Source organism: Cydia pomonella, chromosome 13 (genome assembly GCF_033807575.1).
Source record: "Cydia pomonella isolate Wapato2018A chromosome 13, ilCydPomo1, whole genome shotgun sequence".
Classification (NCBI taxonomy): domain Eukaryota; kingdom Metazoa; phylum Arthropoda; class Insecta; order Lepidoptera; family Tortricidae; genus Cydia; species Cydia pomonella.
Genome location: NC_084715.1, coordinates 9275287 through 9287868, shown reverse-complemented (window position 1 = coordinate 9287868; position 12582 = coordinate 9275287). Strand labels below are relative to the sequence as shown.

Genomic DNA, 12582 nt, shown 5'->3' with positions numbered 1-12582 from the left:
TATTGATAATTATTGGGAGGAGGGGTAAAATCGGGTTCGCTAGTTAGTCATAGGCGTGGCAGAACTGAAAAGGTTAAGAACTACTGCTTTAAAGCTTATGACCGTGGCATACGACCACGGCTGTCCTTTAAATATGTTTGAGAATATTAAATATACCTACACCGTGGGAACGAGCAACCTGACAGATTGTAAAGGTATTCTTGACCGCATTTAGCTTAGCATTTAGAGACTAAAATCTGATACAAAGTTTTCTAAAATCGGTCTTTTTATGCATACAGTACTTCTTATGCTTATACAGATAATGGCAATTCTTGTAAAAATCTGGGGGCACGGGAGTGCCCCTGCCAAGACAAGAAAACCGAAACGCAAGGGCGCTACATACCTTTTCTCGAAGCGCTTCGTCCTTTTTTGAACCCTCATAACTTGGGTTTGAATTATACCAGATCAACGGAATTTTCGGGATATAATGTCAATAGTGGACAAAGCATAAAAAAAAAACAATTGCATAGCTCTCATACTTTAGATTTTATTCATATCTTGGGGTTATCAAAATGGGGACTGCTCTGTAGCCCCTCGACTCAATGTACAGTCATGTCTGAAAATATCGATACAAAAAAGGTGTCAAAAATATGTATACACGACCATATTGCCCATAAATTAAGTTAGAGTGTACATGTTTTTAGCACTTTGTATCGATATTTTCAGACGTGACCGTACCTGTGACACAGCAACGCAAACCAAGCCACATCTACTCCGAGCTGGATCTGAGGGATGCGACAGCCATGGCAACACCGCTGCCTATTGGGCGTCCATTGTATAAAAAAAGGAACCTCGACACGAAAAGAAGAAGACTCATATCTAAAAAAATCCCGATTTCGTCACTGACTCACTTACTCACTCACTGATGATCATTAAAACTCTTAGGGTACTTCCTAAAGTCCTAGGAAGCTGACATTTGGTATGTAGGATAGTATTAGTACACAAACAAAACAAAAAATCAAACACTTGAAATATTTTGCAACTAAGGAAGAGAAAAGGAGGGCGGAATTTTGTAATACGGGGAATCAATAACCGCTGAACCGATTTCATTGAAATTTGGTATGTAGATAGTTTTTAACCGGAAAATGACCCCGTAAAGGTGAAAAGGGGGGAAGAAAAAACGTTAGGGAGAAAAAGAGGTTGAAGTTTGTATGTGGAATCAGTAAAAAAGCAGATTGTATAAAAGGTTGTCCCAGATACGTATTTCAGGATTTTTAATAGTAAAACACCCCCAACCCTTTAAATTAAAAACCCATACCCACACTTTTTGCCCAATTTGACCAAAAGTCATGCAACATTTTTTGCTCCTTATGACCTCAGGAATGCGAGGTTAAAATCTGTCGGGTTACTTGTTGCCACAATTAACACAAAATTTATTAGGTAAATTATGTTTTGTTATATTTCTTTATCTAAAAGATGATACTTAAATATAAAGTATTTTCTGTGTGATTATTAAAGATGAGATTTTTTTCTTTTTTCATAATTTATGAGCCCGATTTTTAGTAGTCGAAATTTAGTTTTTGAACTTATTTGTTGTATTTTACCATTTTTACTCAACTTTTTCTTATCTATTAATTAATGTTGATCATAAACGGGGCGGCAAATTTCTGATGGGCCCCGGGCGGCAAACACACACGCTACGCCGCTGCCTACATCGTAGGATCCTATAGATGTGCTATACGCGTGTGCCCGTGAGGGACAGAACATACGCAATGCGACAAAATTAAAAACACATTTTAAAATTTCTGAGAACATACCAAAAACAACCTACGTAATTTGGTCGGGTTATTTGTTGCCCACAGCTTGCTACCATAGAAACGGTGGGCAACAAAAACGTCTATGTACATCACTTAGGACTTTTTAGAAGTAAGAGAAAGGAAAAGTGAGACTACTCCTACTGAAAGATACATAAGACTATCCCGTTCGGTCATTTGCCCCCCCTCTCACGCCTGATCCAGTTATACTAGATTCATGCTCGGATCGCACCAAGGTCACGGTCCGGTATGCCCGTCTGTTGTGGCTTGTGCATTTTGACGACGTTATAATAGCTGTATTATGACAGCGGATAGAGAAGAGACTGAAGAGAGATAACATAATAACATAACACAGAACATCTAGCACGTCTTGCTTTGGCTTGCGGGATTTATGAAGACAGATGTATGAAGTCTAGCGACAGGGGCGGCCTTTGGGGGTGGCGAACGGGGCAACCGCCCGGGGCCTCGCGCTTGAGGGGCCTCGCGCAACAGGTTGAGTAGTTTTTTTACGTGAAACATGAGTAGAGTCAAAGTAGATGCAGTAGTAATCTAAGACGGACGCTTAAACGTCTGTAAAAAGTTCTAAGAGGGTTTAAGTGCAAAAAAAACAGTTGTAAAAAAGTGTCATAGCACGTTCGCTTATTATATTTTTGCAATCCTTTTTAAAGAAGTTAAAATTTTGTTTTGCTGCGCCGCCGTATGCAATTTGGTATATCTGATGTAAAACTGGCATGCTAAAATCGGACAGCGAGAGTGAGATTCCAGCCTTCGAGAACCCATCACCATGATGCGAGGCCCTAGGCAAAGCTACAGATGGGTTGAATTCAGAAATGAAAATGATTAATTGTTTAGTATCTAATGAACCGAAAGGCTGAAGGGCGATATGCAGGACAGCAGCAGCAATTTTGAAATTAAAAAAAAAGTGCATACGGCTGTAGGCCCAAAACATCCAAGCAAGTCGCGCTTCCATGCGATGCTAAAGGTTGAGTAGCAAGAGAATCGAGATCATATTGATTAATGTCCAGGCTAAGTTCTCCTGCAGCTTGGCCTTGCATGAAAACGCTCCTCGATCGGACGGTTGGGCCTTCGACTGTTTGTCCGATTTCAAGCTCTGATCTCTCGTAGCTCGACCTTTGGCCTCACGCGGAAGCCTTTTGGTCCTTCGTGGAGCTCGGCCTTAGGCCTTGCGTTTTAAAACACTTGGGCATTGGTTTTTGTCTGTAACTCTGCCTTTTTCCACGCTTAAATGCGCGGCAGGAAAGCTATAGGTCTTACTGAAACACGAAGCCAAGCTTGGCTTTCGGTCTTGCTTACACTTGGCCACTGGTTCAATTCCAAGTTATGCTCTTCTGCAGCTCGACTTCAGACTTGCAGGAAACTCTACACATTCGGGACTGCCGGCCTTATCTTTGCGGAGCTAAGCCGTCGGCCTCGCTTATTCTGCGAGTTCGATTCCAAGCTCTGCTTTCCTGCAGCTCTGTCTTCAGAATCACACGAGAAGCCATCAAGATTTGATGCCCCGGATCTTCTGTCCTAGATGGAGCTCGGCTTTCTGCCTCGCTTCTCGCTTTATAACGCATAGGTACTTACTTCACGACCGAGCTCCATTCTCTTGAAGGATCCTTTGGACTCTTTACAAGACGTTTCCACCTACCATTATTTTTATTTAGTACTAAAAACAGGGGCATCGCAAAGATTTTCCGCCCGGAAAGGCCGCCCCTAAGGGCGAGACGAAGCAAGATGTGATATTGGTCCATAAACAAATATATTACATGACTATGGTCAATGATGTTAAAGAATTAAAAGTTATAATAATAACAGCCGAGTAAAAACCTAGCGAAGACAATCAAAAATTGTACACGAATAATTGTCCCGTCTGGACAAACCCACCTAAAAAACAATGAGAAGAAAATATTTCAGTTAAATAAGATTTCAATATATCAATGACAATCGTTTTCGTTTCACGGAATATCAGCACATCGTTAACAATATTTGAAACGTAAAAAATACTTTGTTTCTAATTGCCAAAAATGTTCAATGTTTGATATTTTTGCATATGAACCATTTTTACATTTCAAATATTGTAAACGATGTGCCGATATTTGGTGAAAACGGAAAATATTATTTCTCGGGCCCGAAATCTGGTCGGATATCAGGCCTGATAAAGTGTGGATGTAATTGGCACTTAAGAGTTAAAATTTGGAAGCATCCGAAATGTCGAAACTTTTTGTAGCTGGCAACATTTCAATCATAACGTTCGGGGCCCGGGGAATGCCGGCCATAGAGTCTTTTAGCCAATCCGAATCCCGTAAAGTTCTTTAGAGAACTTTGAACCAATCACATTGTGACGAGACCTATTATAATCAAAAATAAACAAGAACAATCGCTTCACTTTTCAGTCCGATGTTTCGTGTAGAGCGTGCAGTGTGCCGACATTTCCTGTGACTTTGATAAAAATTGTTAGAAATACACCTTCTTCAGGTAAGTTTTGTTTAATACTAGGTAAAATGAACATTAAAACAACTTGGTTTGGGTAGGAAAAATCAATAAATAGCTAAATAACATCAACACAACTAGTAGGTATTGTCACATATTGTCTTTATTGCAACCGCTATCGCTTATTACCTCGGTTCTTGTACATTGTGTGCGTCTTGTGGTCCTAAACTTCAATTGCCATGTAAGCCTCAAGTAGACTTCCGAAATAAGGTAATCTTTTTATTTTCTATTGAAATAATTTCTACCAGGATCCGTTACACAATTAGCCAGGAACAGATAGCGACTGCGCAATAAGCAATGAGATATTTGATAGAAACGAATTAAATTATTACAGATTCTTTCACCGGTACCGGGTTGCCTTAAAAGGCTGAATAAGACTTCGCGGTGAAGACTCACCATGGATAAGGATCCACATGACGGATCAGGTAAGTTTATAGAATACGTATTTGATTTAAGCGTAGTATTATTTCGGTGTGTCACGCCCACTAATATAATAATAGCAGATTATGAGCAGTGGCGTGGGTGCCACCCGGTCTTTCACAAGAAGTGAAGTTAAAGATGAAAATTCACTAATATCTACATGAAGTGTTTTGCCCATAAATAACAAAATTAGAAAAAAAAAACAACACAACTTAGCAAATTTAACACGCATTACCCAATAATGAGTACTTATACATTATGTCACAAACAAATACCTAATAATATTAGTGGCTCTCATTTACCATGCAAGTGTTATTTTAAACTCCAATTTTCTATGAAACTATGACATAATCTTGCATGTCTGTGCTATAAAAATCGCTGCTGAGCTATCTTGATCTTACTTTAATACTTCTCATGCGTCAAGGTAGTTAACACAAATTATGGCGCCATGCCACAAAACTATTTGACCCGCTTGTGAAGTGACAGTAAGTGCCCCAACTTAAGTACCTTCCCACGTCGCCATACTAGATGTATAGTGACCCTGCTTATCCTGTTTAAAAACATTGGTTAAGTACCTACACATAAATTATAGTAGGTATGTTTCAAACTCTAAAGGTCGGCTGTAAAGGTGTAATTTCAATACAATTTTGCGAGATTTGGCGTTTTTTGGTTATACATTATTATATGGAGATAACAGTCACCCTACCCATCGAGCTTGATAAATACTACAGTGGCTCTGCTATGAGCTGTAGTTCTTGCGATAAGCTTCATAAGTCATAAGCTTAAAACTCGAACTCACATAATGGTTTTAAGTGCCATAGACCTTCTGGCACTTTTAAGTCTTTTCCAGCCAATTTTCACCATTTTGAACATTATCAAAAAACGAAACGACAGAAAAATTATATTTATTATTATTTATTATTTATTGTTCGGAGAACCAACAGCTATAAATTGTACAATAGTTATATATATAGATAACAAAGAGCCAATTATAGGTTCCCACCGGTAGCAACAGGTTAACAGATAATTGGTGGTTAGCACTAGATTTTTTTTTTTTTACAACGTGTTACCACTAATATTTTTAAATATTAATACTTATTATATTATATACTGAACAAAGAAACCAAAACTTATTAGTAATCTTAATACGTTAATAGATACAATAATATGCCAACACATACGACTCGCTCACTCAAGTAATTTGTCTGTTAGAATCCGTCTTATAGTTGTGATGTTGCTATTAAAAACGTCTATATCCCGCTCCTTCGTTAGTTCATTTAGACTTTTACCAGCTCGTAGTAGAAAGCTATTCTTTCTGTAATTACGTGATGAAAAAGGAATTGAGAGGGGAGGGAAGTATCTTTTAGACCTAGATGGAGTATTGAAGGAGAGCTTAGCGAGCAATTCAGGACAATCAATGTTACCATTTAAAATATTAAGTATATAAGTAATATCTGCAATCTGTCGACGTTTATGTAGTGGGATAAGGTGATGTTTTTTACAAATATTCTCATAATTGGATGAATTATAAGGAGTTTTCATTTTAAAGCAGAGGTATTTTACAAACTTTTTCTGTATACGTTCTATTCTGTTAATGTAAATATTATAACTGGGGTTCCAAATTTGAGACGCATATTCAAGTTTACTTCTGACATATGTACAATAAAGAACTTTTATAGTTTTAATTTGGGTAAAATGTAAAGAACTACGCATTATGAATCCCAAAGTCTTGGTAGCACCAGTTACTATATTATCTATATGAGTATCAAATAAAAGCTTTGAATCATGGGTGACTCCTAGGTCCTTCATACATGACACAGATTTAAGCACATGATCATTTAGCTTGTACGAAGTTGGAATTGAACTTTGTTGTCTAGTGAAGGTCAAAGTAAAGCATTTAGATACATTTAGATCTAATTTATTGGTCTGGCAATATGCAACAAGACGTGTAAGGTCATCTTGTAAAAGAGCAGTCACCCAATGAATTAATTTTGGTAAAAAATTTCATGTCGTCACCGAAACATAGCAATTTGGAAGTGTGGAAACAATCACTGATGTCATTGACAAATATATTGAAAAGCAAAGGCCCCAGCAACGATCCTTGAGGAACGCCACTGGGAACAGTTACCCAGCTAGACACATAGTTGTTAATGACAACAGCTTGCGACCTATTGTCAATATAAGACGTGAACCAGCGCAACAGATCACCGTGAATACCCATATTACTTAACTTGAGGATTAGCAATTTATGGTCAATTTTATCGAACGCTTTACTATAGTCTGTGTAAACTACATCTACTTGACTACCTTCAGACATGACTTTAGTTACATAATCATTAAGGAGTATCAAATTTGAAACGGTAGACTTACATCGCAGGAAACCATGTTGGAAAGGACTAAAATAATTCTTAATTGCCGCATATACTTGAGTATAAACTAGTTTTTCAAGTACTTTAGCAAGTATACAGAGTTTTGAGATTGGCCTATAATTAGTTACTTCCGTTTTTGGGCCTTTCTTATGAACGGGTGTAATGTAGGCTGATTTCCATATGGAAGGGACGTTACATTCAGCAAATGAGCGCTTGAATAGTAGAGATATTGGAATCACAATTGTATTCGCGCAATTAATCAGAAAGAGGGCCGGCATATCATCAGGTCCAGCTGATTTGGACGGATCCAATTTTAACAGTAACTTTATAAGAGCATCTGAGTTAACTTCTATATTACTTATATGTGAGATAGAACCACCCACAGAGTCAACCGGCACCGCTTGATCAATACTAGGCGCAGAAAATGTTGTATAGAAATAGAGAAAGCCTCACATATATCAGCGGCCGTATTGACCAATCTTTCGTCATACTTTAAACAACTCGGTACACCATGTGAGCTAGAACGCGACTTAATGTAGGACCAAAACTGCTTCGGGTCTCTAACGATATTATTTTCGAGGCGTCGAACATATGTTGCAAAACATGACTGTTCAAGTTTTTTGACCCTGTCCCTTTGAAAATTAAAAGAGATTAAATCTGATATATTACCATATGTACGGAATTTTCTTAGATATTTAGATTTCTCTTTGATAGCTTTTTTTAGCGCGGGCGAATACCACTTAGGAAACTATCAGTATGACATATTTTACTAGGGATATATTTAAATCGCAGTTTTTTAAATGTGGAATAAAAAAAGCTAACCGACTCCTCTAATGAGCGTCGCGAGAATTCATCCTCCCAATTAATCAAGGTCAACTCGTTGTTAATGGAACTATAGTCACCTTTATTGTAAAAATATTTTATGCGAGGAGCGGGTTTTAAACTACTTATTTTTGCAAATTGAATCGAAACTAATATAGCTTTATGATATGGATCAATCGGTACTAAAGGGTCCGAACACTCACTAACATGTACTACATCATTGGACAAGACAAGGGCTAATAACTTACCATACTGGTTACGGACATCGTTATATTGATTTAAGTTTAGCGTGTTTAACTCATCAATTAAACTACACTCATCGTTAGTTTTATAATTCGAGGGAATCAAAGTAGAATGCTGATGTGTCCATATAATATTGCTCATATTAAAATCGCCTATTATTAAATACTTGTCATCACACCCACGTAATACCGCTTCACCTAGGCTGTTGAGGAAATTAGATAATTGCTGTGAGAAGGTATTACCATTATTTTGTTTACATAAGTATAAAACACATAGGTGCAGTTTAATTGATGTGTTTTGATGGCCCTTAATAGTCAAGGTCACCCATAGATCCTCGGCTGTTGATTGATAGGTAGGTTGCGGAATGACTGCCAGCTCCCTGCGAGTAGCTATAATAACGCCACCTCCTCGATTTTGGCCAGTTACAAGCGGATCACGGTCTCGCCGCCAAACGACATATCGATCATCAAATAACTCCGTGTCCAATACTCCATCTAGTAGCCACGTCTCTGTTAGTAAAATTATGTCATAAGATGAAATGTTTAAGTTACGATAAAATAAAGAAGTTTTGGAACGGAGTCCCCTCACGTTTTGGTAATAAATTGTAGGATAAATACCTCCCTCGTTATTATTTAAAGCCATTTACGAGTGCAATTAATGACGTGAACTTTCGAGTTGTCATCCTTGCGTACGTGAATCTTCGCAAATTTCACCCACACATATTTATAGTTCTTGGATTTCAATTCGGTTTTCGTTTTTGTTAGCAGCATTTTATAATCCGGTGTTAGATGATCATTTACAAAGATCTTGTTATGACAATCCTTGAATCCGAGTTCTTCCGCTGATATAGTCTTCCTCAGTCTCGCCGAAGCAATGAAGTTCTCTTTAATATATCGATTAACGAAACTAACGATGATGGATTTTTCTTATATATGTTCATAACTACCAAACGTACTCAAAAAAAAGTACATTACAAGTGTTTACAAATACACCTACGGTTTGTTGTCTCCCTGCCAGCTTGGGTAAATATACTTCGTATGTCCCGGAGTTCTCTTCTGCAGATCGCATTTCTTAACCGATTCTCGTGAAATTTTTTGAAATTACATTTCACATCATCATCATCATCAATTGCATTTGAGACTGGTTTTTTTTTTGAGTCATATAGAAATTCTGATTAAGTAAGTAATTGCATAATACTAATTTGTTATTCTACTTAGTATAATATTGATGTGCCCTACCTGCACGGTTTTTTTTTTTTGCATACGGCCCGCCTGATGTTAAGCAGTGTTATTTAATATGTGCACAAATAGGGTAATACATAAGTAAATACGGGAATTGGGTAAAAAGGAATGTAATAGTCAATGACCTACTGTAACTCTTTAAAATACTTTAATAGAAATCGGTCAAATAGCGCCTATTAATTATTGTTTACTTGTTTCACTTTACAGGTCCGCCACCAGAGCAAGAAGCTAAAGACAGAATACTGTCATGCGGCATTAAGCCAAACATTCTTAACGAAGATCTCGCCACTGGAAACCCTGGCGACATTAGCAGGCCAAATGAAAGTAGCGATGGGCCCTCAGGTACAAGCTTTGAGACCAGGAGCAGAGGTATAAACGAAGATAGCGAAGCAGCTGAAAGTCTTGAAACGAGTCGCATTAATTCAAACGAAGGTAGCGATGGGGTTGCGACTGCAAGTTCTCAAGCCAGCAGCAATAGTACAAATGAAGGTGACGAAGGACAGCCGGCTACAAGTCGTGAATTCAACAGCATTAGCCCAAATGAAATTATAATTCCAAACGCGGAAACCAGCAAACCAAATGAAAGTACTGAGCAGCTCGCGGCTGCAAGCCCTGGATCCAGCAGGTCAAATGAAGGTAGCGAAGAACTAGCAGCTGTTAACTCTAGCAACATCAGCATAATGGCGAATAAAAGTAGCGATGAACTCACCGCTGCCTGTTCTTACACCAGCAGCAGTAGGTCAAATGAAAGTACTAAAGAACTCGCGGTTGAAAGCCCTAGATCCAACAATGAGGACCCTGGATCTGAAAATAAAGACCCCAAATCAGCATTTGAACTTCAACCTACTGTTCCAACCTCTGAGTCCGGCAAATCAAGTCCTAGCAAATTTTATAGGCCTCCATCCATGCGCGCTAGACAGCAAAAACAGAATGAAGGTAAACTAATTGGACTATCGTCATTATTTGTCAATCAAAAATCGAGCAGATATTTATATTAGCTTTGGAAAGCGCAAGGACGCTATTTAATGTTGTACATATCTCAACGAGGGCGCGGAGTGTTAGGGTCGGCAACGCGCACGTAACTCCTCTGGAGTTGCAGGCGTACATAGGCTACGGAGACTGCTTACCATCAGGCGGGCCGTATGCTTGTTTGCCACCGACGTAGTATAAAAAAAATGCCTATTTGTTTGGAAACTCAGTATATACAATTATGATTTCCTTGCGCATTAGTAATACATTACGTTAAAATGTTAAAGTAAAAGATAACAAATTAACAGTATATTAGTATCCTTTTGTCGTTAGATACCTATCTACTCATATCTGTCAGACCACAATGGATATTGACAATGACAATATTCCTTATCATCTCGTTTTCCGCGTTTCATTTATAATATTTGTTACATATTTAAAACAAACATGTAGAGACGTCACATGTTACTTAGTGGAATTTTAAAACTATGTTGTAGATTTATATTCTCGGATTGGTTGTAGTAGTGCGAGTAACAGCACTTTATTGTAAAACATGTTAATAGCGGGAATTAAATGGGTACATTATCCCTACTAATATGGGTTTGTGCACAATTAAATCACACGAGGTTCGATAGGGGTTTTGGGGGAGGGGGGGGGGGGGCTTTATTACGAAACGACAGATCACGTTGGAGGAGGGGAGGTATAGCCAAAAAGAATGATAGATGAATTTTGATAATGGAGTTTCAGGTCCGGGGAAGGACATAGGATACTTTACCAATCAGACGCTCAAACGAATATCAAAGTCGCAGGCAAAATCTAGTATAGGAATATGTATAGATTATTTATATAGGATAAACGAACTTGAAATAAACACACAAGCAATCATCAAAATAATGTCCCTAAACTGATAAGTAAGTACTAATAAATAAATATATGATTTTGGAAATTGCAGCTGGTCTCGTGATAACTAATGCATCTGTCCCTACTGTGCCAACGTTCGAGCAATTTATTCTTCAGCAAGTCAAGGAAAAGAAGAGACAAGAACCATTCGCCAAAGAAAGCAATTACCCAAATACATCTAGCTTAATCAGCCGTGCTAACCAGAGCCTTAATCGTAATGAACAACCTCAAAGAAAACGCCGGCAAAACACCTATGTCCGGGACATGTCCTGCAACATTTTGGCAGAGATATCCCGATCTGAAAGTGTAATTATACTAGAGAAGATAAACCGTCAAAAGGAAAGCTTCAAGAAACTTATCGATTCACCGCCTGATGATCGAAATCGAGATGTATTCGCTCTAGTATTTGAACTCGTTACAAACGTATGGAAATCTTCTTTCGAAGAGTCAAAGAAGCTGCTTCTTTTGGAAATATGCAACTCTAAATTCATTGATAATTTACAGTTGTACTTAATGCAATTGCCTTACACAGAAAGCCGTAGTGATAAACTTTTTAACAAGCATTACTGGACTAAGGAAAAAGAATTTTGGAACAAATTTATGACCTTTTGTGAGTGTCTCATAAATGTGTCGCCGTCGACTGCTGTTAGAAAATGCGGAGCTCTCATCGAGGCTACTAGCAAGAGTTGCCTTGATGGTTTAAAAGAAAAGCATGACTTCGAATTACCCGAAGAATATACTACTAGAATGACCAATGTACGGGACAGACTGAAAAAACAGGTAAGTTTAATACATTTCTACATTTAAGAACTTTACTTATTTACGCAAAAAGATAAAAATGTTCTTTTTTTACAGGCACAAATTCAGAAAATAAAGGACACGAGTGCTAAAAACGAACCTCTCGAGAGCTTCCGCGAGTTAAGCGTGCTGCCCACTGGCTCGGAGCTGCTGGAGCGGCGGCCGTTCCTGCGGCCCAACGTCGTGGAGGGCGCGTACGCGGACGTGGAGCACTACCTGGACGTGCAGTTCCGGCTGCTGCGGGAGGACTGCTTCGGACCGCTCAGGGAAGGGATACGTAAGTGACGTCATCGGTGCAGTATCTGTATTATTCTATATTAAGTGCTGTACGATCATTGCTCACTAGTTGCTGCAGTGGCAGCTGCTCCTTCTCTGTAAATGTCCCTAGTTTACCTGATTTGACTTCTCGACGTTATTCTACAAAGGCGCAAGTTACAGGTTCAAACCAGCAACCGCTATGGCCAATGTTCCTGGTTTCAAAATTACAACTTATAGCTTTAGGTACAAAATACGGTCCTGCTGGATTCATCT

General features: G+C 38.5%; 1 protein-coding gene across 3 annotated transcripts in view; it reads left to right on the top strand.

Moving 5' to 3' along the window:
* The first annotated feature begins 4146 nt into the window (after positions 1–4146).
* Positions 4147–12582, top strand: part of LOC133524128 (NFX1-type zinc finger-containing protein 1-like) — a 31002-nt gene continuing 22566 nt past the window's right edge. For 2 of the 3 annotated variants that reach the window (XM_061859981.1, XM_061859979.1), the window contains exons 1-5: positions 4147–4274; positions 4624–4714; positions 9592–10320; positions 11306–12033; positions 12109–12328. In XM_061859981.1, coding sequence (XP_061715965.1) covers positions 4687–4714; positions 9592–10320; positions 11306–12033; positions 12109–12328 — 1705 coding nt within the window. In that variant the 5' untranslated portion in view covers positions 4147–4274; positions 4624–4686. Of the gene's footprint in view, positions 4275–4427; positions 4500–4623; positions 4715–9591; positions 10321–11305; positions 12034–12108; positions 12329–12582 lie in introns of those variants that run through there. The other variant, XM_061859980.1, reaches the window with a different exon arrangement.